General features: G+C 39.8%; 1 protein-coding gene across 4 annotated transcripts; it reads left to right on the top strand.

Annotated features, from left to right (window-relative positions):
* The first annotated feature begins 14 nt into the window (after positions 1-14).
* On the top strand, positions 15-24,612 carry LOC146485366 (serrate RNA effector molecule homolog). 4 transcript variants are annotated; one of them, XM_085103402.1, is made up of 22 exons: positions 16-357; positions 1,950-2,084; positions 2,791-2,985; positions 4,466-4,635; positions 5,615-5,821; positions 6,806-7,014; positions 7,569-7,697; positions 8,866-9,091; positions 9,809-9,919; positions 10,355-10,474; positions 11,600-11,898; positions 12,489-12,794; positions 13,445-13,506; positions 14,347-14,425; positions 15,454-15,669; positions 17,921-18,290; positions 19,402-19,510; positions 19,945-20,098; positions 21,472-21,634; positions 22,582-22,672; positions 22,989-23,030; positions 23,970-24,612. In XM_085103402.1, exons 1-22 carry the CDS (start codon positions 101-103, stop codon positions 24,043-24,045), a joined length of 3,726 nt encoding a protein of 1,241 aa, XP_084959528.1. In that variant the 5' UTR covers positions 16-100; the 3' UTR covers positions 24,046-24,612. The 4 variants fall into 4 exon arrangements, with proteins under 4 accessions (XP_084959529.1, XP_084959528.1, XP_084959530.1 ...); XM_085103403.1 differs by lacking the exon at positions 22,989-23,030 and having other exon boundaries at positions 15-357; XM_085103404.1 differs by lacking the exons at positions 16-357; positions 1,950-2,084; positions 2,791-2,985 and adding an exon at positions 3,057-4,355.
* Positions 24,613-24,884: the final 272 nt, after the last annotated feature.

The following is a 24,884-nucleotide window of genomic DNA, read 5'->3' as shown; positions in this document are numbered from 1 at the left end:
TGTATTCTGGGAGCGCCCACGGCACGTGTTCCGCCATCTTTGTTCTTTTTCTTGCAGATTTGAGATTCATTAGCAGTGATTCTTGAAATAAACCCCTACTATGGGAGACAGCGACGACGAATACGACAGAAGACGAGCAAGAGATAAATTCCGTCGCGAAAGAAGCGATTATACCGATCGTAGACGCGATCGGGAAGACAGAAGTTCACGAAGGGATGATTGGTCCGAACGACGACGGGAGCCATCTTGGGAGAATCGTCGACGCGGAGATTATCGAGAATTTGATCGAGGGAGGAGAGATAGCGCTGGGAGACACCATGAAATGAGCCCTCCCATGAAAAGAGTTCGAAGAGATTGGTAATTAAAGGATTCTTGTCGTTAAAAAAATGCCCTTTGTGGCTTATGGTCCGACTTGATCAAAAACAGTCAAAAACAATCCAGAAGACAGGGTTGGGCCGACATCTGTTTGTCAAATCCGCGATGCAATACGAGTACGATATTTACTTATATTCGGCATTTTATTTTTTAACATCAATACTCCGACATGATTGTACAGATCAGTCATGGTGTTGTGAGCACCATGGGTAATCTGTGCAACCTGGTGGAAAATAAAAAGCTTTGCAGAAAATTGGAAACCCCCAAAAATATCTCCATTTTAAAACTAACATGCTAAACCAAAGCTGTAAACTTTAAACCGTAGCTGTTTCTTTGAATTTTATTTTCTATAGTGTTTTTCCCCATACATTTTCTGTAGTGGAAATTAGAGGAATTATATGGGAAGAAAAACTGGTTATGGAAAAATGAGCAAATGGTTTTGACCTCAAGATCAATACTATTGTTTCTTTTAGCTCACATGTTTAGTTTGGAATGGAGAGAGTTTCAAAAATATAGATTTGAGTTTAGATTTTGTGACTTTCAATTCTATATTTTTCACTACATTGCCCAGATGAATGCAATGCTGAGGTCTATTGTGATGTCATCATTCAATGCTACTTGCCTAGCTGCAATGCTCTGGTTGAGTGAAGCATCAACTGCATTTAAATAAGCAACAAAAAATATTGATTTTGGCCAAGACTTGGGATTGCAAAAATTCAGCTTAACAAAAAAAAAACATTAAATTTTGAAATCCTGAAATATTGCATGGAATGCAATGTGGGCAGCATTAAAAGCACTACTTTGACAAAACAGCTGATTTGTTGCGAGTATTAATTAATCAAGGAAACCTTGGTATCCATGACATCAAGAATTTGGTACAGATGTTGGCCCTCCCTTAACAAAAATCACGCCACCCTCAGCTCCTTGACCAAGTTTCACGCACAGAAAAAAAAAATACTGGCTTTTTAAGTTAAGGTCGCAGTGCTCTTTGTAGCTGAAAATGTGATCATACAGTAGCATCTGCATGATAGATGAAAAAGTGAATTCTCACTTCTACAGAATGTGTAGTGTCAAGGCAGCTGCCTAACAGGAGCTTGGTAGCCTAGGTGCCCAAGAAAAATGCTCTGGCCGCCTGAATTTTTTGCCGCAGTACCTAGTACTTTGTACATATGTTGGGCTCCTAACTTTTTGGCTTTTTGGCCTTGTGGGCTCCTTGAAATTTTTTCTAAGGCTAAAGCCTTGATAGTAGTGTGCCGCATTTATATCCTTTGAAGGATATTTATGGAAAATGATTGCATGTAACCAAAACAAATCATGTTTCGTGTGGGGAAGTTATGGCCATTTTACAGTTACAAAACAAGTCCTAATTGCATTCTGAGATCACAAGAATTACACTCTCACCTTGACCCAGCTAAAACAGATTATAATCAGGAACACAGGTTAATCTCTTAAGTGCAATATCAACATCTAAAGTCTCTCAGTTCACAGCCCTGTTATTGTCTCCTAAAGCTAGGAACACACAGTCATGAATTGAAGATGTTTGTTGTAATGACAGTTTTATTTGTTGTCTCCAGGGATGAACCGTATCATAACACTGGTGACTACAGTGTCCCATATGGGGGTGTGCCAGCACATCATAACACATGGCCGCACCCAGATATGCAACAGATGCAAGCATCTCAGCAGGATACTCGTCAACAGCAGCAGAGGTGTGATATGGAAAATTATTTTATTCATCAAACATGTTAATGATGATTCATAAAGTAACGGGAAATGGAAGCGACACACCAGAATACATGTAACTTACACTGTGTGTGATCTGTGGATGGCTGTACTGAAAAGTTAGAATTACAGTATTTCTGAATTAAAGGAAATATTGTTATGTTACAGTACGTTTTTTGTAAGATATTTTGTTATTTCTGTATTATTGATCTGCAACCAATATCAGACGATTAAATCACAAATGAAAAAAAAAATGCAAAATTAATTACATATTAATAGCAGCTTGTGGTTTATTTATCTTTTATCTGACTGGGTTTCTTTCCCAACACAATAAGCATTTCAAAAAATCTTGTGTTTTTCTTATTTGCACTTTGACTGATACCTTATTACCAGTAATTGTCATCCATCTGCTCTATGTCCCTTCTTCCCCAGTAGTTTAAATGCTCAGAGCATTTTACTTAAAGGGGAAGTACTTGAAAACAGTAAGTCTACATGTAACTTTTTTCAAGTTGCAGTCCATTCTAACGCAGTCCATCTGTGGCCATAGACGCTCATCGATAGTCTTAGTACACTGGGGTGATAATTTACAACAAATTTGAGCAATATGTTTAGGTTTCTGTTGATAAAAAACGTTTTTGAGTTTTTGATATAACACCAAATTCCTGTATTACTTCCCCTTTATCCATGTTTCAGACCTGATATAGAACAACAGCAGCAGACACCTCAAGGTAATCACGCACCAGCCATGATGACGTTTAAGCAGTTCTTAAATGCTCAAGACGACAACATTGGTGACGAGGAAGCATTCAAAAAATACCAAGAGTACAAGCTGGAGTTCAGAAAAACTCAGATGAGTGATTTCTTCCAGCAACACAAGGAAGAGGAGTGGTATGTACATATAATGACTGTTGCGTCGCTAGCACTAATGACACAATTTTTTTTAATAACCACTCTAATGACTAAGCTGTGAGGCCTTGCAGCTATATCTGTAGTGCAATGGTGCAGATCAAATCCGGAGATCATTGGATTTGATTCCCTCCGAGGTCGAATGTTTTTTCTTTGGGCACCTCAAATTGTGGTTTCCCGTTACCTTACTTGGGCTTACACCCAGTGGGAAATTTATGGATTCACTTAACTATCACTTAAGCATACACTAGTGTGTTCTCTGATCCATCAGTGGTGTGTGCGCTTAGTTTGGAAGCATAATACAAATCTTGCCTGTACTCCTTAGAGGTCTCGGTAAGTAAACTGGATTCTCAAGGAGGTATTGTACACAGGCATGGGTGTACTGTTGTTTGTATATACAAGTAACGGTCTGTACACTGCTAAAACAAGTTTTAGAAAACCAGACAGTGTTTGGGGTTTCTGACAAACAAACACATGATTGAACCAACCAAGCAAACTAAAAAGAAAATGAAACGAACTTTTGCAATAACTAATTAAGAAATGGAAAATAATGCTGTACATTTAAATACAGATATATGGAGGATGATTTAAATGCAACTGGATGTTTGGGAAAATTTTCAAGTAAATAAATTGTGAACCCAAACCACACATATAGGGGTGTATGAAGTTTGTCTCCTTCAAGTGTTACTTCTATTAAGTTTTTTAGGTCAAATAATTATGTGTGCCATTGAAAAACAAATACTCTGGTTGCCTAATGTCCATTTTGGGAATAAATGCATGTAAGTGAGTAGAGTGTACTAGATGTTTTTAAAAACAACCTGGTTTTAAAGCTTTAGTTGTGTACAACTCTGTTCCAGAATGATTTCACACCACTGATAAAATAATTTATTTGAATGTAAATTTATTCATGAGATTGCTATATTTGTGATATTGTATTTATTTAATTTTTTAAATGTATTGTTTATTATTTTTGTGTTTATTTTTCTAACTAGTAAACTGGCCCTTTCCTTTCGCAGCCAACTGTGTTGTTGTTCTGTCAGTGACATGCATGAGATTCAAAGCCATATTGGGACCTTAACACATCGCATTTTAACCCAACCTCGATTTTTATTGCATGAGGCGTAACGCCTGACTTCATACACGAAATCAGCAATCATACTGCACAAAGCAGTAGGCATTAGATTGTTAGCCGTGATCAAGAACTACGTTTTTAACCCTGCTGTTCAATGTGAGGTTCATTTTTGTATAATCTGGCCTCATTCCGTGTTTCGCATACATGCTATAGAAATAGCAAACGGTTTATTGCGACAAAAAAAGACAAAAATGCAAATGGAATCAAGGAATCACCACAGGTGAATGAGTAAGTCTATAAGGGTGCTAACACCGTTTGTATTTTTTCCTATCTTTGTTATCATTTTCCAAGCTTACTGTATTGTTTTTTTCTTGTTTTGTTCAATCAAAGGTTCCGTACAAAATACCATCCCAGAGAAGCAGCGATTCGTCAAAAAGAGCTCAAAAAAGCGATGAAACGTCGACTCTCTGTGTTTCTGAACTTGTTGAAGTCAGGAAGGGCTGATGGTTTGTCCTTGGATATTGACAACACTGATGCAATTATGAAGCTGCTGGATGCAGGTACAGTGTACAGTGTATAATTAAAATATTGAGAATGATGTATTATTCTAGAAAGTGCACAGGCATACTCGGAAAAAAGAAATCCGAGTGCTCCTATCAGGGGTCGAACCTAAGACCTTCTGATTACTAGTTTGGATGCTCTACCACTGAGCTACAGGAGACTCGTGGGAGCTAAGGTCATTAAACGACATGAAGGTTCATGGGACAAACATCCTGCTAGGATTTGAATGTATAATTATTTCATATACCACACATTCAACATTCAAATCCTAGCATGAACCTACATGTAGTTTAATGGCCTTAGCTCCCACGAGTCTCCTGTAGCTCAGTGGTAGAGCATCCGAACTAGTTATCGGAGGGGCTTAGGTTCGACTCGTGATAGAAGCACTCAGATTTCTTTTTTTCTGAGTTTGCCTGGGTCACTTTCTAGAAAAATACATCATTTTCATGAATTCACCAGGCTGGAAATATACCATCACACTTATTTCAATTAAGATGTTCTGAGTAGTACATCTAAAGCCTTAACTGTGATGCAGACTACAATAGCCACACATGAAGTAGACAAGCAAAACAGAAGGAAAAAAATATCTTCAGTGCACTTCATGCAAAAATGATCGTGAGGTAAACATTGCATTCTTCTTGTACAAATTAAAAATTTCCATTTTTATTTTTTTAAGTTGATAATAATAATAATAACAATAACAACAACAACAACAACAACAACAACAGCAACAACAGTGACAATAACATTTTAAAGTGAAAATGAACAATAATAAAAACCAAACAACGTTCAACGCTGTCATGACGCCATTGTCAAGTTCAATAAACTACGGTGTACAGTAGGCAGTGGAATACGAAAATTAATTGCCTTTCAAATGAACATGAATAGGAATTTGACTTTTGATTATTTTTCTATTTACTATTGAGTTAACAAACTAGTGCATTTTGTGATGATAACTGTGCCATGTTTTTTTTGCAGTTGTTATAAAGTTGGAAGGTGGTACTGACAGTGATCTGGTTGTGTTGGACTGCCCACCCTCTCCCCCTCCTGAACGAAGGCGTTCGTCATCCAATCCTTTGATGTCCCCGCGAGGTGATGACATGGCAGATTCCTCAGCTGACGGGAAGAAGGAAGGAACTGTAGATACATCCACAGAACAACAAGCTGACAAGGACAAGAAAAAAGGTTCAGTGTAACATGTCAATGTACATGTATTTTTATCGATTATTATGAATTGGGTTGAATTTTGGACAATTAAATTTTGTTGCCCTTGGAAGTGAATGAGGCATCAATACAGCCCCCTTTGCCTCGTGCGCCAGGGTTCTTCTTTCCATTGGTGAGGGTTAGATGGTTATTTGGGTTGTCATGACAACAATAGGGTGCTTAAATTCAAGAAAGAGTGATGAATCAAGGGTGCATCTCTACTTAGTTAAGGAATATGGTGTGTCATGTACATGAGGCCTTACTAATTTTCATTAGTCTATGAAAAATGGTTAACATGACTGTTGAAGAATTTGTGCAAAAAGAGAACCCTTTTGTAAGTTGCTGTTTTATTTTAATGAAAATTGTTTAATAATTTTGTTTTTACTCAGATCCAAAAGTTAAACTTGCAAAGTTTTTTGCACAAAATGTTTGAACGTGTTTTACTACCTTCAGTTCCAAATAATTATCTTCCTATTATGAAAGGTGTTTGTCATCGTGGTTTAAAATGATAGATGAGTTAATCATTTGTCTCACGATTGAGTCACAAAGATGTTGATCGCGACGTTTCGACCGCTATACTGCTGGTCTTCATCAGGCGATGGTGTCGACTGATTGCGTGACAGTATAAGTAGCACCTTGGTTTGTGTTGATTGGTGCGTTTCGATCCTCTCTTAGGCTGTTGTTGATTGGAGGATTTCGATCCTCGTCGTTCAGAGTAGAAATTGTTCCCTCGGCCGTCTGCCTTGGTACCGATCAGTTGCTGTGTAACTGTTACCAACAAACGTGAATGTTTAATGTTGAATACCTTCAATGTTGTGCACATGTTTACTCAAGTTGAACCACTGGTTGACAAAATTATTACTATTGATTTTGTTAATTGTTTTCTTGGGCAGTAACCCTAACCCTAATCTGTGATTTATTGGTTCTTTATAATGATCTTATTTTACCTTTTTTTGTTTTAACCAGATGTAATTCCTGAGACAGGCCCTGTGTCACCTTCTTCAGTCCCTCTACCTTCAGCTCCTCCACCTGCCTCGGCAAAAGCAGCAACAAAAAAGAAGGAGAATGGCGAGGTGAGGGTCATGTCTGTGGCTAATCCTACACCGGAACAACAACAGCTCCAACAGCAAGCACAACAGTATTACCATCAGCAACAACTCTATTATCAGCAGCAGGTAGGCTGCAGTTGTAGAACAAAACAACATCAATTCTTTCTTTCTTTGTTTGCCGCCTAGATTAGCTATGCTACCTGGGACGTCAAGAAATTGTACATGTAATTAAAAAAAAAACAAATCAAGTTTGAAGTTTGACATTGATCTGGATTGCTGTCAAGCACTTTATCATGAGCCTTTGGCTTGGGAGATTGTACAAACACTCTCCGTGTTATTGACATTAAATAGATGACATGTACCTCCTGTAGTGAGTGAACAAAAGCCGACCTGATTTGTGAAATCCATGGCATTGATACAGATTTTTGGAATCATGCTAGTTTTCACCCTGTGCTACACCAATAACTGAACCTTCTAATCGGGCCAATTAATCGATACAGTCATGTAAATCATCTCTTAGCCATTTCATGTAGAATACAGTTTCGTAGCGGATCCAGAGTCTCAAATAGGGCTTCATGTAAACCTGCATGTGGTGTAATTTTAATACAAGGCAGATCTTCCTGTAAAGTTATCATTTCTAGTCATATAGGTAATACACTGTAATTTCTCTTCCTTTGAAGTATTATGGGAACTACGATCCGCAACAAGCACAACAGTACTCCAAGCAGATGCCACAGAGTCAGCAAGAGGTACCACAGACATCCCAACCACAACAGGAGCAGGCTACGCAACAGCAAGCTGCTAAAAAGGTGACGACAAAGTTCCCTTGCAGCTTCATGGCATCCTTTTGAAAAATCAATCTTCAGGGCCTGGTTGTTCAAAGAGCGGATGACATTATCCAGTGGATAAATTGCTATCCAGTGGATAAAACATACTCTAACTAATCTAATACATTTTGGCGGCTGTATAGTGACTTATCCAATGGATAAAGTTATCTAGCTTTGAACAGCCGCGGCATGATGGCTTCATTTTTAACTGGCTGAACAAAATGAGAAAAAAATAACTGATACAGTTTCCCATATTGTGTAGGTGATGGTCAGTGTGCTACAGTACGCAATTAGAATAACGAAAGAAAAAGAAGTTCATGAATATATTCTCCACTATAAATTTTACAAAAAGGTGTTGTTTTGTAGAGATCTGTAAGCTTGAGGAAAATAGTAAAGTTTGAATTTTGTGATATTTTCCCCATTTTTGTTTTTGTATAACAAATATTATTTCCTCGAGTTGAAATCAGTTCTGAAGCAAAAGATGCAGTACATTTACTGTAAACCCAACACATCAACACCTGGTTCTGCTTTTAGCAGGGATGGTGTGCACAGTGGTGAGAGTACTTGTCTCCTACCAGGTTTCCTGGATTTGGTGTCATACATGTATGTGGGCTGAGTTTGTTGTTGGTTCTCGTCCTTACTCTGAGTGGTTTTTCTCTGGGTACTCCAGTTTACCCCTCTCCTCAAAAACCAGCATTTCCAAATTCCATTTTTATCTGGATACTGTCCCCAATAGAGTTCTAAAGTGTGACGTCACAAACATTTGAAGTTTTGAAATTATGGAATTTGTTAGTATATTTGGAAAGAGCACGATGAAAAATGCCTACTTGCCAAGAATCAGCATCTTATTGCAATTTGGCGGCAAGATATTAGCTCTGTTATGCCCTGATGACTTTGTACAAATCCTTCTAATTTTGTCTCAGAGCTAATATCTCGCCCTCAAATTGCAATAAGATGCTGAGTTTTGGCAAGTAGGCATTTTTCATTGTGCTCTTTCCGAATATACTAACAAATCCCATAATTTCATAAATTTAGTTTTTGTCACGTCATCACTTTAGAACTCTAGCACAATGTGCTAAACACCATTGATGCGTAAATGAAGTGAAAGTGAAGTGATCTTAGAACTTGTAATGTTTTCAACTCTATTCAGGAGGATGAGCCAAAAAAGAAGCGCAAGCGTCGTCACCGTGAACCTTACTACTACGATGCAATGGATGATGATGAGAGTGAAAGTGAGTCCGAATCTGACTCTGAACCCGAGCCTGCTCCCCCTGGGGAAGAAATGTCACCAATGGAGACTGGAAAAGATGAAGAACTGTTGCCCCCAGGGGTGGAGGCTGAGGCACCAAGTATTGATGACAACTTACTACCACCAGGTGAGTTGTGGCAGAAAGCAGTAGGTTAGGTTATGGAAATATTGAATGCTCTGAATCCAGTGCCTTGGAAAGTAATACTGAATTTAATGCTTATGTGTGGTGGAGAGGCCTAGCTTATGTAATATTATTCCATGAAAGTGATACTGTAATAAACTGTACTGTTGTGTAACATTGCTATCTGGTTTGGTTTTACCATGACATCAATTCTCAGTTTGTTTTTCCGTATTCTGTATTCTAAACTGTCACATGTATTGTGCTGATTTAAGCCCTGGCTTGCTATTTGTAGTACGCAAAGAGTCTCTTGTTGTTTTCTCCAATGCGATCATGTTACGTGTCATGAAATTATGTTATGTCTGATCGAGCTTGAAAGAGAGCTGCCAATATTTGCAATGTGCATTTCCAGAAATAATCCCTACCCACCCAATGGAAGGTCATTGGAAATTCCTTGGGGAGGGGGGTTTTAAAAGTCAAAATTTTAGAAGCAATGTATGAAGTTAAACAGGAATTTCCTTGGGGGGTGGGGGCTGCAAAACAAAAAACCTTCCATGGGGGAGTATGGATATTTTCTGGAACTGCACAATATGTTATTGTGGCATCTGTCAACGTTATTTTTTAGCAAATTTTTTTATAGTTAAATTTACGAATCACAGTACTGTTGTGGACATTTCTTCAGGTAAGAACCTTGAAAATTAAATCATCTAATATATTTCATTACAGGAGTGGATGCCCCCGAACCCAGCCAGGTGGAAACAAGTGAACAACTTCCAACAAGTTCGTCCAGTTCTGAAAAACACTCCAGTACATCACCTGCACAGGAAATTAAACCAGGTATTTAAGCACAAACATTTCAGTTCCTTCCAAGTCAGTTTTGATCGTAGTTATCACCATAAGTTGTATATGCCTGTATGGGTTTGAGCATGTCACATGAAAAAATGTTGTCTACTGGTAATTTGAGACTTTTTCAGCCTTGTGAAAAAAAAATTGAGTTTCTGGGACAGCTTCAAAAAAATCCAGAACCATGAAAATTGCATACAATTTTGTGAGATTTGTAAAGCAATTTTAATCAACTGTTTTGTTGAAGAATCTACATGACGTGTATGCGACAAGACCAGAAGGTGATATGGATAAGCTTGAGGCTTGAAAACCCCACAAATTAATTGAATTAGTTGTATCTCTCAAGAGACTGCTCCCCTTCTCTAAATCATTTCTGCTGTCTTCGCTGAAGCAGGTATCGTGATATTTTGTTTGTTTTCATGTTTTTAGATTCTGGTGAGCCAGCTGTAGGGTCCAGCCAGCCAGAGACCAGCACAACCAGCAATGGTGTGGTGTCTGAGAGTGTGTCAACTGCCGCTGGGATAGCCACTGTCAAGCCAGAGACCTCAGGTACACAAGGAAAATCCTGAGAAATAACAATATTATTATAACGGGGATTTAGAATTACATTTATGGTAAATAACAGTCTTGAAAGGATCATGTTACCATGTTTATCCTACATTTGCCGCTCGCTGTTTTCAGTTTCATTTTGTGTTAGCATCAATGGCCAGATTCATTTTACACATTCTCATCTTTTTTTTTTTTTTTTCTGAGAAAACAAATGCAAATCTCGTGTTTGCTGTAAGCGCACATCATTCTATTATGTTATTTTCTCTAAACTGTCAATTATCAGGTTATGGTTGATTTTATGAACTGGGTTTTAACCTTTTTCTTGGTTTGAATTTATTTAACAAGTATGACTTATTTTCATAATAACTTGTTCCAGATTATGGTAATTTTGTAATATTATTTTTGACTGAAAAGCCTTGAGGAAGTGCCAATAAAGTATGTATTGTATCAAATTAGAAATACAATTCAAACTAATTTGAAATTTATTTTGAACCAAAAGCACTGTAAACCACCACATTTTGACGACCCTTGAATTATCACAAATCAAGATATTAGAGTTGGCAAGGGGGTGGAGAGGGCCAAAATTTAAGAGCAACATAGAAATTGGATGTCTTAGGCCGATTTAGACCGTACAGCTTTTGCTTACGACTGTCGCATGCATTTTCTAGAGCGTGCGCTGCTCGCGTCATGCAAAAAATCGCACACAACCCTCGTCATTCAACATAATTTTTTGCCTATACCTACGATTGTCAACATTTTTCTATGACGTACACGACAGTCATCAGCGAGTTGTAGGTGTGATTTACATGAAACGATTTGTGTCGTGGGCCTGCCGTAAGCTTGTCACATGCGACAAAGGTGTATCGTGTAAATCGCGCTTCAGATTCATTGCATTGTTGTTGCAGAGGAAGAGATTAGTACGCCTGTGCAGGATAGTCAACTTGAATCTATTGTTTAATGGAAAAAGCTAGTTGAGATGTTAAATCAGCCAGGCAAAGTCATGTTGACAAACGGTCAATTTGCTCAGCCTTTAATGAAACCCTGTCCTTGTCGCCACCCCTACCCCCAAAGAAGAAAGTCTTCCATTCATTGTACAAAGTAAGTGTTATCATTTTGGCTTCGTAGATGACACAGCTGCAGATTCGACTCAAGATCCACACACAAAGGAAAGCAAACAAACTTGTCAGGCCGAGACAAGCAGCAGTACACAGGCAGAAAGCAGCTCTTCTGTACAGGAGAAAGAGACTGATGAAGTTGGCAGCAGTAACAATGGCATCAGCACAGCAACCAAACAGCCAGAAGGTGACATGATTCCTGAATCCAGCAGTGATGCTCAAGAGAAGGAGGTGATGCCTGTGGTGTCATCCATGGAGGCTGAGCCATCGAATGCAGAACCATCTACACATCAAGAACCTGTTGAACAGGTAAGTAAAAGTCACTTTTGTCTACCAAAAAGTAATAGTGATTTATGGGAACCTGAATACACAAGCCAAAATTATGAAAATGAAGACAACATGTGATTGTGACTCAGTGCTGCATGGTATGTCACCAGTATGAAACTAATAAATATAATCGAAACTCTCACTGTGACCACTCTCGTAAGCAACCAGCTCTAGTTACGACCACCTTCGTGAAACCCCGTTTGAATTGTCCCTTGAACTCTGTAATCAAAAGCTCTCGTCAGCGACCGTTCCCATAAGCGACTGCGACCACTTTTAAGAATTACATACCAACTGGTCTTTTCCCATGTTTTTATATAAGCTTGCGTAAGCGACCACTCAAAGATTCTGATACGTATTACGGCAACTCTTTAATGAAAGTAAACACTTCATGATTGCATTCTCGTATAAAGCGACCAGCTCTAGTTACGACCACTTTTTCCAATTCCCGAGGTGGTCGCTTACGAGGGCTTTGGTTGTAGGTGATTTCTCCGAAGAAGAACTAACTTGAATTTATTCAAATGAACACTAAAAATAGGCGACAGTAGACCAATTTGTTTCATTTTTTAATTTAGAAACCACCCGAAGTGGATTCAAACAAGGCAGCTGAAACAGAAACAGAAGACTCCAACAAAATTGCTGAAAAGAAGGAAGTCGTTGAAGAGATGAGTCCTGTGAAGGATGCCACAAAAAAGGACAAGGAAAATACTGTAGAGGAGAAAGAAAAAGATTCAGCTGAAGACGGAGAGGAAGGCGAACAGATGGAAACTGAGGAAGGAAAACAGATCTTGTTATCATCAGGACCGCGTGCACTTCACAAGACTTTCTCTCTGTTTATGAGGAGTGTACCTCCAAACATATCAAAAGCTGATATTGCTGCTGTGAGTAGTGAACGTTTTTGCCTTTTCTGTCAAAGTTTAGATCGCTTTTAAGGTCAGTTTGGAGGATTTGCTGGCGTGCCAAAACTGTAGTAGGTATCTTGAAACTCGCCATAAAAATCAATAGGGTCATTTATACGGGAGAAAATAAGACGCGTCTTAAATAAGTCGCGTCTTAGATAAAACGCTTTTTATTTTCTCCTGTATACATGGCCCTAATGTGATTTACGATTTGAGTTTGGTGAAGGGATTCTGTGGGATCAGAATTGTTTTTGTGAGTAAGACTGATGTTTCTGCGGAAAGGAAGTAATAGTATTACGTTTTTCAATTTCAGTTAAGTTACCATTTAAATTTTTAAGAGATTAGTGAAAGATACAATGGTTAACTAGTTGATTTCACGAAATCCAAAACTATGAAAACAGAATTTCCATACTTCACATTCACTTGTTAATTTCAAGAGTGAAGGACTGTAATTTTCTACCGAAAAGATTTCGAGGTCTTTTTACAACAAATTTTAGAAAACGACTCCTAAATACCACAAAAACGAAAACTCAAAAACTTTTTGTACCGTACGATAGCTATTGATTTCATTACACGGTTAACGTTTCTAACGACAGTTGCATGTCTGAACCTTGTGATCGTTTTTCTGGCAGGTTTGTAAAAGATTTGCTGGTTATCTTCGAGTAGCACTCTCCGATCCCAGTCCGGAGAGAAGGTAAGTAAAAGATAAGCGTTGCACAAAAGTTCACAAAATACAAATTTATTTTATCGCGCTTTCCATTTGTCATAACCAGCCGGCCTGTCCCGCTCAGTTCGTAAACGGAATGCACTAATTTAAAGGATAAGTTTATTTTTCAAGATTTTTAAGCACCATCCTTTCAAAATGACGCATTCAGTTTACAGACTGGCCGCCTGGCAAATGAATAGCACTCCGAGGGCGCTTTTCATTGGCGAGAACTGGTCGACAGAAGGATCAATTCGTAAAGGGAGTGGAGACTGTTCACAGTGCCCTATTTTTCCGTGGGATTTTCGAGACTCGTACGCTTCGGTGAAACTCCCGCCATCAGTTTGTAAAAGGCGAGCGCAACCTGGGGAGAGTGTCTAAACTACCAAGGGGAGCCCTAGTCAGGGTACGTTGAGTTGGGGAGGAGGAGCGAGAAAAATTGTTCCCTTCGCCTCCCCACTTCTGCTCCCCTCTGTAGTTTAGACACTCACCCCAGGTTGCCTTCGCCGTTAGACCAAAATGGCGGGAGTTCGTTCGAGGCGTACGAGTCTCGAAAATCCCACGGAAAAATAGGGGACTGTGAACAGTCTACATGGAGTGTGGCATTTTTAAGGTCGGGGATCTACAAATTCTTCGAAATTGCGTAGTCAGAAAAATGTAAGCGCCATTTTGAACAAATTCGAAAAACTGGCTCATAACCGATCCTTCAAATTGGGGAATTCCGTCCGCGAAATGACGGGTCTGCGCCGGTAGTTCTGACAAATGTAAGGTATCCTTAGACTTTTAGCTAAATTTTGGCGCATTTACCTGAAAATTGCTTTGATTCTGTAGGTTTTTCAGGCGAGGATGGATCACGTTCGATCGAAGCGTGAACATAAAAGAGATTTGTTGGGACCTGAATAACATAAGGGTGAGTTTGTCGTATGTCGGTAATCAAGGACCACGCATGATGAAACTTAATTTTATAAAGGGGTGCGTCATTACAAGTATACAGCTTTTTGATCACGTTTATATGGAAATACCTTAGAATGAAATCGCCTCACTGGAATTTCAAAGAAAGAATTTGTTACATTAACCTATGACCAGCTTTATGTAAGACACATACGAAGAACATGCAAACATCTCTCCTTTGTTTCCACGCAACCTTCTGTTTAAATCGTCTGCCTGTGGTTATTTACGACAAACACAACAAGAGGAAGGCAGGTTAAACAACCGAATGCTTCAAAATGCGTTAGGAAATAGCTGCATGCTGCCGTCCTGTTGTGTAAACTCACTTATGTTTGTTTCACGACGTCTTTTTTGTACCAAATGTAGACTTGTGACAATGTTTTCTGTAGCATTCGGTCATGGAGACTAGGGCGAGCGCTATCTGCTCTCGTATTTACAATCTCATTTTTTGGTTGGTTTTAAACTCTAAATTACCACGCCGTATATTATAAAACTGTTGTTAGATGATTTACGTTTGTGTTGTACTTTTGTTAGTTTATTGGCCTATTGTAATTATTCAGCAAAAAGGCTTGTAAAAGTTACACAATTCAGTGTTTTTTTTTTTCTGCAAAGTAACTTCAACAAAACCAATCTGTCTGCCTTTCTGTATGCTAAGCTTCGTATAGAGCGGTTTCCAATTGAGTGTCGTAAAACCAAAATCAAAGTAATTACTCTAGCCAATCACAACAGATGTAAACAACACAATGAGCCAATCAGAATTCGAAGCAAATACATGTAACTGGCGCCAAGCGCGGGAAAACGCGTGCAGCCAAAACACGATTGGTTTTGGTTTGGATTCCCATTGGTTGAGATAGTGGCGCGAGTTTTGTTAACCAATCACAGAGCGTAGTAACGCAAAACCAAAACAAACGCGAAATTACTTTCCACGCTCAACTGAAAGCCGCTCAAATCATTTTGACTTTGAATTATCTATTTATTTTAAAACCGTAGGTGAAGGACGTGGAGTTGAGTCCAGTTGTTAACAGAGACCTGTCTCGGCGAGTTCGGCCGGTCACTGGTGCCACTACAGCTAAACAAGTCATCCGAGACGACATAAAGCTCGCTGCCAAGCTCATCCGGGTACTTGACAAGAGAGCAGCCTTGTACGAGAAGGAGAGCAGAGAGGAGACTGAGGCGAGAGAGAAGGCAGAGAAAGAAGCGGCTGAGGTATGCTGGAATTGACAGAGCCACACAGTCACTCAAACTGAATCAAGTATTGTGCACAGTGTTCTATCAGTTTCAAATCTCCTTAGAGTACAACAGATCCCTGTTCTCTTGAAAGGTCATTTCGCTCCACGTCAAATCGCTCCATATTATGGATACTTCAGCTTAGACATACGTAATCTCATTAGCCGCAATTTGCAGGGTTAGTTTTCATCCTTTATCGCGGAACGGTCCTCCATGGAACAATAAAGCCTGGTTTAAACTCACGACGCAAGCATAAGCACAAGAAACCTTCGTGTAAACCGGTGCGACGCAAGCATAATCGCCTTGTGCTTATGCTTGCGTCGTCACAGTTTACACGTACGACGCAAGCATGAGCACAAGCACCAGAGAATGGACTGATTTCCATTCTCTTGGCATTGTGCTTGTGCTTGCGCCGTTACGTCTTCCCGGTTTACACGTACGACGCAAGCATAAGCACAAGCGCAAGGAAAGGAAACTGAAAAACAGTGACAAGTTGTCAGCGTACATTCTAGTCCCTCATGCGTTGCCATTTGCAAAATGGCGGCGGCAAATTTGTATTCTTCTACGCTTCCGTATGTCACCTTATGCTTATGTTTTTCGCACGTGTTAACATCCTTGTGCTTATGCTTGCGTCGTACGTGTAAACCAGGCTTTATTAAAGTAGTGTGTTCACAGAAATAACAAACACGACAATGATTTCAAACGTGACTTGTCCGATCATCTGCCTCTTGCATGTTTCAGCTACTGACTCTGAAGCAATAACCTCGCTACAGTATCAAAGGGGGATTTAGAATCGCTTTTACGGCAAACGGCAAACGTCAGATTCGCGTTTATATTGTCTTGAAAAAATGAGTACATTGAAGAGAGTAGTGCAAAACAGTTCTGACTTTTTCATGCTAATGCAAAACTACTCAACTTGACTGTCAGAGAAACTGGAAACAGCGAGCGGCAAATTAAGGATAAACATGCCCATGTGATTCTCTCTAATATTAAAGCACGCTATTTACAGTCGACTCCCGATAACTCGAACCTTCAAGGGAAATTGCAAAAAGGTTCAAGTTATCGAGGGTAAAATTCTACAGAAAATGACCTGAAAGGAAAGGAAAATTGGTTCGAGTTAGCGCGAGGTTCGAGTTAGCGAGGGTTCGAGTTATCGGGAGTCGATTGTATTTGGAGGTAGCTATCCTCGTCTTAGACAATCGCAGTACCTTATTTTTCCGTGCAAGCGGTCTACCTCCCCCTCTCCCCTTCCCCCCGTCAGTAATTTTGTAGTCCCCGTAATTTTCCTCAGCGTATAATTCCAGACGGTAGTTCAACACATTTAGCCAACAGATGGGGAAGTGGAAGGCTGTGAATGGTCTGCCTCTGTCTTAATTGCGATGATTGTTCGAACTGTTTCTTTTTTCCGAGTATGCCTGTGTCACTTTCTAGAATAATACATCATTCTCGTTCATTCCCCAAGCTTGAATATACCATCATATTTATTTCATATACCACACGTTCGACATTCAAATCCTAGCAGTATGCAGGATGTTTTTCCCATGAACCTAGTTTAATGGCCTTAGCTCCCACGAGTCTCCTGTAACTCAGTGGTAGAGCATCCGAACTACTGTAGTAATCAGAAGGTCTTAGGTTCGACTCCTGATAGGAGCACTCGGATTTCTTTTTTCCGAGTATGCCTGTGTCACTTCCTAGACTAATACATCATTCTCATTCATTCACCAGGCTAGAAATATACCATCACATTTATTTCATAATACACCATCAATTGACGTAAGTCTTTCATCTATGCACAGTTGGCACCGAGCGTGGTGATTTTTGTACCGTTGCCTCGGTTTAAATTAAAGCCTGTGCAATATTAAATCTTGCTTTGCAACACACGGTCAAAACATTTATTGTTATGCTGACTGTGTTACGAAACTGTACGGACAACATTAAATAGAACAAAAGACAAACAAAACTTTGAAAAACGAGCGGAATCTTATAACAGCATCTCGCCACACTCATTCACGCTCTGTTCACGTGCACAAGTGATCAGCATTGGCGGATTACCCTCTGACGTCATTTTCGCAATGTTACACGCTCCTGGGATTTTGGCGGCAAACGGTTCCATCGTTAGATGTCATGTGACTATGAAATAGCCAGTGAATGCGTGCGCTTTGGCGGGAAAAACTTCAACTGTAGAGCAAATTAAAGTTGAATAACTCTTCGATTTGTTTTACTTCTTTAGAGAACAGAAGAGGGTGAAGAATGCGAAGCCAAACCAACCGAGGAGGCGGAGATCCCAGACCTCCCCAGTGAAAACCCCATCCTTGCCTCGCTTTCACAAGACGCGACCGAGGAGGAAGAAGGCGAGGAGATGGAGCTGATGGGGACAGCCTCGCCCACACAGGGGGAGGGTGCAGAGAAACCTGAGGTGGATTTTTCACGTGACAGCAGCCTGCTGAGGGTATTGGATCGTTTAATTCTGTACCTGCGTGTGGTTCATTCGCTTGATTATTATAACGCTTCGGATTATCCTTACGAAGATGAGATGCCCAACAGGTGCGGGATTATACACGTGCGAGGAACGACACCTGAGAAATGCACGCTGGCAGAAGGTATGAGGGAAAACAGCTACAAAGAAAAGTAGTGTGATATCTGTAAATTGTATTCTGGGGAGATGTAACACTCAAAACGTCAGGACTCAAATCTCTTTTACGGAAGCCAAATTTCCTTACCATCTCTAGTGATAAAGTCAAACATTCGTTTCTACTCCCTACTGACGCAGCGTCATAGTTTCTTTACAAAATGACCCCGTTATCCATTACAATCATCTGTCTTTTACATTCATGTGTGGGTTAGGTGAGTGGGTAACATATGGACTTGCAGGGGCTGCCAGTTGTACCTTTACATGCTGACGTCCGATATCACTCCACAGAAGAATTGTAAACTGCCATAAAACTTACAGCAAATAGAAGAAAGATCCTCGCAGTTACTACGCAACTTAATCAGTTGCGATAAGAAAGCCTGAAAGAATTCAGGCTTGAACGGGATTCGAACCCATGACCTCTGCGGTGCCGGTGCAGTGCTCTACCAACTGACCTATCAAGTCAACTGGGAGCTGGTCATATTGTGGGTTCGTAATATACCCGTGAAGGATGAGTAAATGAATGTAAATATATGAAACATACATTTTGAACTGCGGATGAAAGATCAAATAGAAGAAAGATCGTCGCAGTTACTACGCAACTTTAGCAGTTCCGAAAAGAAAGCCTGAAAAAAATTCAGGCTTGAACGGGATTCGAACCCATAAAACTTGTAAGTGCACAATCTGCAGCAGACAGTTCCATGCCCAGATTGGACTAAACAGCCACCTTCGCAAACATCCAACCAACCAGTGAAAATAGGGTCCGTAAATAGCCTACCGAGTTGATTATAATCATCTCGTATCCAACAGGCACGAGTTGAATAATAATTCTTTAGAAATCACGTAATATTGCTAAATCTGGCAAATTTACTGATGGTCTCTTTTCATGCTGACGCGTGGACTTTCCATATTTGTGGGGCATGGTGCAATGGCTCATACAGCATGGCCGCTAAACCAGTCAAATTTCTGGGACTGCGTAATCCAATGATGCAGTTTTTTAGAAAAATGTTGTTACCCTTTCTGTTTATCAGTTACTGTGAACAGGTGAACTGCATTCTAATTCTGTTCTCGTTTCACAACAGTACAAGATTGGCAGAAGAACATGAACCAGAAAGTTGAACCGTTTTTACAGGAAAAGGAATCGCTCAAGGATGAGGAAGTTGTCAAGCTCGGGAAGAAGGACCCTGAAGCATATCCTTTCATGTTAATCTGGTCGTTTCGCTCATAAACATCATAACATAGCTATCAAATCCACGTCATCAAATTCAGTACAATTAAGCGTGCATCAAAATAAATCTTGTTGAGCTTGCTCAGTCATAGCGTAAGCAAACTCGACCTGTTTCTTGCCTTGTCTCGCACGAGCGGCCTACTGAACGGAAAAGATATCTTCGGAGAGAAAATGGACGAAGAATGAAATATTATAAGTAGGCACTGAAAGCTATCGTAAGAAAGACAGTATGACCTTTTTCATTTTACAGATTCCTTCGTGCGAATGTTTCTTGTTTTCGACTTTTTTTCGCCGCTTACGTCGTTGTTCTACCAGCCTAAAGAACATTTGCATTGGATGCGTAAGGTTTAGTAGTTACTCTATTGTTGGATGCAGTTATTACCTTGACAGTATTTAATGAAACAGAGAAGTTTGTTGAAGCCAACACGCAGGAGCTGGCAAAAGATAAATGGCTTTGTCCGCTGAGTGGCAAGAAATTCCGCGGACCTGATTTTGTTCGTAAACACATTTTTAATAAACACATGGATAAAGTTGAGGCTGTCACAATGGAGGTGAGCAAAGCTGTTCTTACGGTGATTCCATTGTATTGCATTGCGCATTCTTGCTGCGCATAATTCTTACGTCGTTCGAAACGTTTTGGGTCGATACTGCTTCATATTTTGCTTCCCTGCCAAAAAATTCACGTTTAGTTGCCGATTATCCTTCATATATATCCTTCTATGCATAACGTTTTTCTAAGTTGTGCTTTATCGATGTAACTTCTGTTACCACCAGACATGGCAATAAATGATCAAATAAACTCATATTGCAAGCGATTATGGGGTAAATTGAGTGGACCGTGGCTCCTTCGCGGACATGGTGACCTATCTTCTTTATTCCATTTCTCGAAATAGTACATAGTAGTGAACAATCCCAGAAAGTGTGAGAAAATTTTCACGACAACTTTTATTTCGCGTGAATCACCTTAATCTCGTACCCAGATCTCATATCCAAACCTGCAGTGAGATCTGGGTACGACATTAGTTTCCTATTTGCTTACCGTCAGTAAATGTGATTACGCCACTGAAATCATGTGCATGTACGCTTAGAATTCGTTAGCTCCGACTAAGTACGGTCTCCGACCTTCTTGCCATCCGTCTCCTTAGTTGTTAAGCGTGACGCACAGTTGGCACCGAGCGTGGTGATGTTAGTAGCATTGTCTCGGTTTATAGTTTATCCTGTGCAAAATCAAATCTTGCTTTGCAACACACAGTCAAAACATTTATTGTGATGCTGACTGTGTTACGAGACTGTACGGACACTGATTTCCCTTAGTACCAGTTTATTAATTATTCTTTCAAAACAGTGGCGAATGATAATGCTTGGAAAGCCAAAAGTCGTTTGGCCCGCTTTTGCAAATTTTATGTTGCAGTTCATTTTGAATTCCGGTAATGCCGCGATACGGCACTCTACAGTAAACTTGGACGCACATTAAAACTACAGCTTAAGGACGGTGCCTCCTAATAAAGAAGTATTTTTGTTTTTGGTTTGTGACTATGCGGAGAAAGCAGATCTTAGCAAGGGCTATTGAAATCCAAAAAGAAATTTGGGGGTAACCACACATTTTACAGAGATAATTAAGCAACAATTATTCTAAAAACAGTAAAATACAAAGTAATGTATGGCGTTTTGTTCAAAATTGAAGCTTTTTTGTCCCTGAAAAATGCATGGTAACCCCCAATTTCTCCGCATAGTTTTAAACCGGGAAAAAATATCCCTGTATTAGTAGGCACCACCCATAGGAAACCCGAGTATCTCGAGATGCGCAGAACGTATGCGCAGTAACAAAAGTAGGCACCGTCCTTAAACGTGAAGTGAAGTTTAAACTCTGACTTGTTGTGAAAACAGCAGCTCAATAAGCCTTGTTCGTCGGTTTCTCCTTCAGGCGGAATTTTTCAATAACTACTTATCAGATCCCAAACGTCCTCAAGTGCCCGAGGGGCCTGCGACACAGCGACCGCCTGGGAACCAGATGGGACAAATGTATGGACATCAACCCGCACAAGGCATGATGGGATGGGGACCGAGGCCCCAAATGATGATGTATGGTAAGTGACCGAGTTTGTCCTGAGGGGAATGGGCTGGTTTATATTCATGCTTTTTTTAGCTGGTCACTGATGGGTTTTTCAACAAACAATTATAACAATGTAAGAAAACTTACATTTAAAATACGATATGCAATGAGGAACTACACGAAATGGCGGCCGAAAATTCAAATAATTTAAAATTAAAAACGTATACCAACACTAAAAAGAGCATTTTTACTTTAGTAAACCTGCAAAGATTCAGCATATCAGGTGAAAAATGAAAAATTTACAGACGTTTGAACGACTGGAATATGACGTATACCCCCAGTCATACAAACGTCTGTAAATTTGTCAAATTTCATCTTACATTTCCTAAGCTGATATGACACCTAATATGCTGAAACTTTGCAAGGTTACTAAAGTAAAGGTGCTCTTTCGAGTGCTGGTATCAGTTTTTCATTCACTTCAATTTTAACTCATTCAAATCTGTTGTCGCCATTTTGGAGAAGGGTCTGTTACTTTGTTACAATTACTGAGAAGCCATGAAGATTTTCAGGTCAGCGTTAAAACCGTTTAGGGATGTGGTGTACTTGTGTCTTTTGTTTGCTCGTCTTTGTTTTTTGTTTTTTTTGTTGTTGTTTTTTATTGCTGTTGTCGTTTTACTGGTTGTTTTTGTTGTTATAACTACATAATATATTATGACAAATAGCAATAACTGAATTAAAATAACGCAATAAACGTTTCTGTTGAGCAAAAGCATGCATCCTTGGCTAATGTACCACTCGTTTGGTGTCGCTTTGTTATTTGGAAAATTGGAGGTAGTCTACAAACATTTTTTCTCGGGATTGTGTCGATAACAGCAGTGCGAGAAAAAAAACTAGCACCAGAAATGTTTGTTTCAGTTTAACATTTTTCTCACCGCGAAGCGTAAAACCAAACTGAAATTTCTTAATTTATTTTGTCCCCAGGCCCCCGCGGTCCCTATACGCCGCCGAGCTATGGAGGGTATGGACACGAGATGTACGGCAGAGGACACACTTTCCCGCCAAAACCACGCAGGTAACAACAACTTCTTCCCTTACCTCGGACTACAGTAGATCCTTTTTTACGTTCACGGATAGTGCGAGCAGATGTCGCTATACTGTTCAAAAGGACTCTTTTACTCGACCACCTTTGATTATATCGGATACGTTCGCACAAAAGTCTGCGTATAAACTTGTCGCTGTATAATCAGACAGCTGAGTTATGTTCTTAAAAGAAACGGCGAGAACTAGGACTAGAAAGCGTGAATTCTGATAAAGAGCGGACTGGTGGCAGGTTCTAGCTCGATGATGAAGCTAAAACAAAGTGTTAATTAAACGTGGTTTTATTTTAGATTTGGGTACGGCGGAGGAGGACGAAATAAGCCAAGCGACAGGTTAGTTGAGTGAAGTTTTTATCACCTTGCCCTTCCTTCTGTGAAGGGCACAAAAACAAGTAAATCGCGGTACTGCTTGGCAGAATTGCGCAGAACAAAGAAATTACACCTCGAAGTGGTTGCACTTATGGCACGGAATATTTTGCTTTGTATCCGCCGCTTAAACGTTCGGACAAAAAAAAAAAATGTCGGTCAATCCGCCGCGTCAAAGACGTTTGGACTGCAAGCAGTCTCTATATCCGCTCAGCGATATGTGAGTGAGAATGACGCGAAGCGCGCGCGCCAAAACCGCTTCCGCGGGTAAACGCGACGCGCGGACACTTCTGCATGCCACTGGTGATTTTTTTCTTCTAGTTTATTTGCAATAAAACACAATGATCTGATACAAAAGATATGATATGACGAGGAGACCTCAAGAAACCATATCGGACTCATCTGGAAAACACAATAAATACAAAATAGTGCTATGTATGTGCGTCATGGACAAATCAGAATTATTTCAATAAAAGCTTATACATTCACTTGTTGAAGGTAGGAAAGTTAGATGAACCTGTGATATGTTTTTGAATCCAGATAAAGTATTGTATACTGTTTAAGATTAGTACGACAGGCATGTGGTCGATAACTACCTCAGTTGCTGTTCTAAGGTCATAACTATGTGCTTGACAACTAGTTACAAACAGATCGAGAAGCGTCCAAGGCAATAACTTGTTATGATAGCAAAACGAAAATTTAGCGACGTTAAATGAGTTTACCTGAAAAATATCTAATACACCCAGTCGAGAAAATAAGGGAGCGCGATTGCGTGATTTTGCTTTCATATCACTGAGGGAAGACGGCTTGCAGTCTGAGAGAAGTTTTGTTAAGGTGCTTAGTAACATTTGCTTCAGCTTGTACAGACTAAGTGAAAGAACATTTGTTTGGTTGTTTTCATAACAGAGGTTTCCATCGCGACCCAAGACAGATTGTCCAATACAAAGACTTGGATGCACCAGATGATGCCGATCCCTTCTAAACTATCGGATTCACCTTAGCAGTCACTCACACCTGTGTGCGTGAAAGCGAGATAAACTTCTATGCGGAAACAACGTGGGCTCTGTTTACATGCACTATGGCGGATCAATTTTCTTTATGCGCTACCATATTAATTTATCCTCTAGCACATAGTATTTCACGGGCTGCCCGATTGGTTTCGTCCAGATTCGGCTTACTTAAATTTGCACGAAAATCATTGTACAGAGTTTTCTATTTTCTAGACCGAAGTGACCCAGCGGCGCTTTTGCGAAATTGCCGTTTAAGTATAAAAAAACAAAAAGCCTGTCACTGGACTTGGTGTTCGTTCTAGCAAAAGCTAGTCGATCTGGTGTGAACTTAGCTTTAAAGGGCCTTGGGTTTGGCACAGTAATTTGTCGCAATTGTCCTGGTCACTAGGTACTGTTCGGCTTCTGTATTCGAATCGCAAGGTGGATCTGTTTAGTGAACAAATAAATGATTGTATAGCTGTATTCAAAAGGAGAGTTAGTCATCTGAATTAGGATGAAAATGCTGTGTAAAAATTAAAGCGTATCTGTTATGAAAGAAACGCTTGTGTATTTGTCTGTTCTCGTTTACGTGCTGTAAGATTGCAAGAGCCAAAAGTAATCACTTGACTGTTTAGAAAAAGGCGAAATAGTGTTAACTTGTAGCCATTTTTATGTTGTCAACACCCAAAGGTAACTCAGCGCTGAGATGTTACAACGAGTTTAGTTTTAGATCGGTTCCTTTTCATTCTGAAACACAGAAAATGTTGAACTCGTATAAGTTTATTTCTAAACTTTGCAGCTCAAAAAGCTGAACTGTCCTGAGAATTGCAAA

The sequence above is a fragment of the Pavona decussata genome, unplaced genomic scaffold (assembly GCF_977016875.1).
Source record: "Pavona decussata unplaced genomic scaffold, jaPavDecu1.1 SCAFFOLD_26, whole genome shotgun sequence".
Taxonomy (NCBI): Eukaryota; Metazoa; Cnidaria; class Anthozoa; order Scleractinia; family Agariciidae; genus Pavona; species Pavona decussata.
This window is presented reverse-complemented; position numbering and strand designations above follow the sequence as displayed.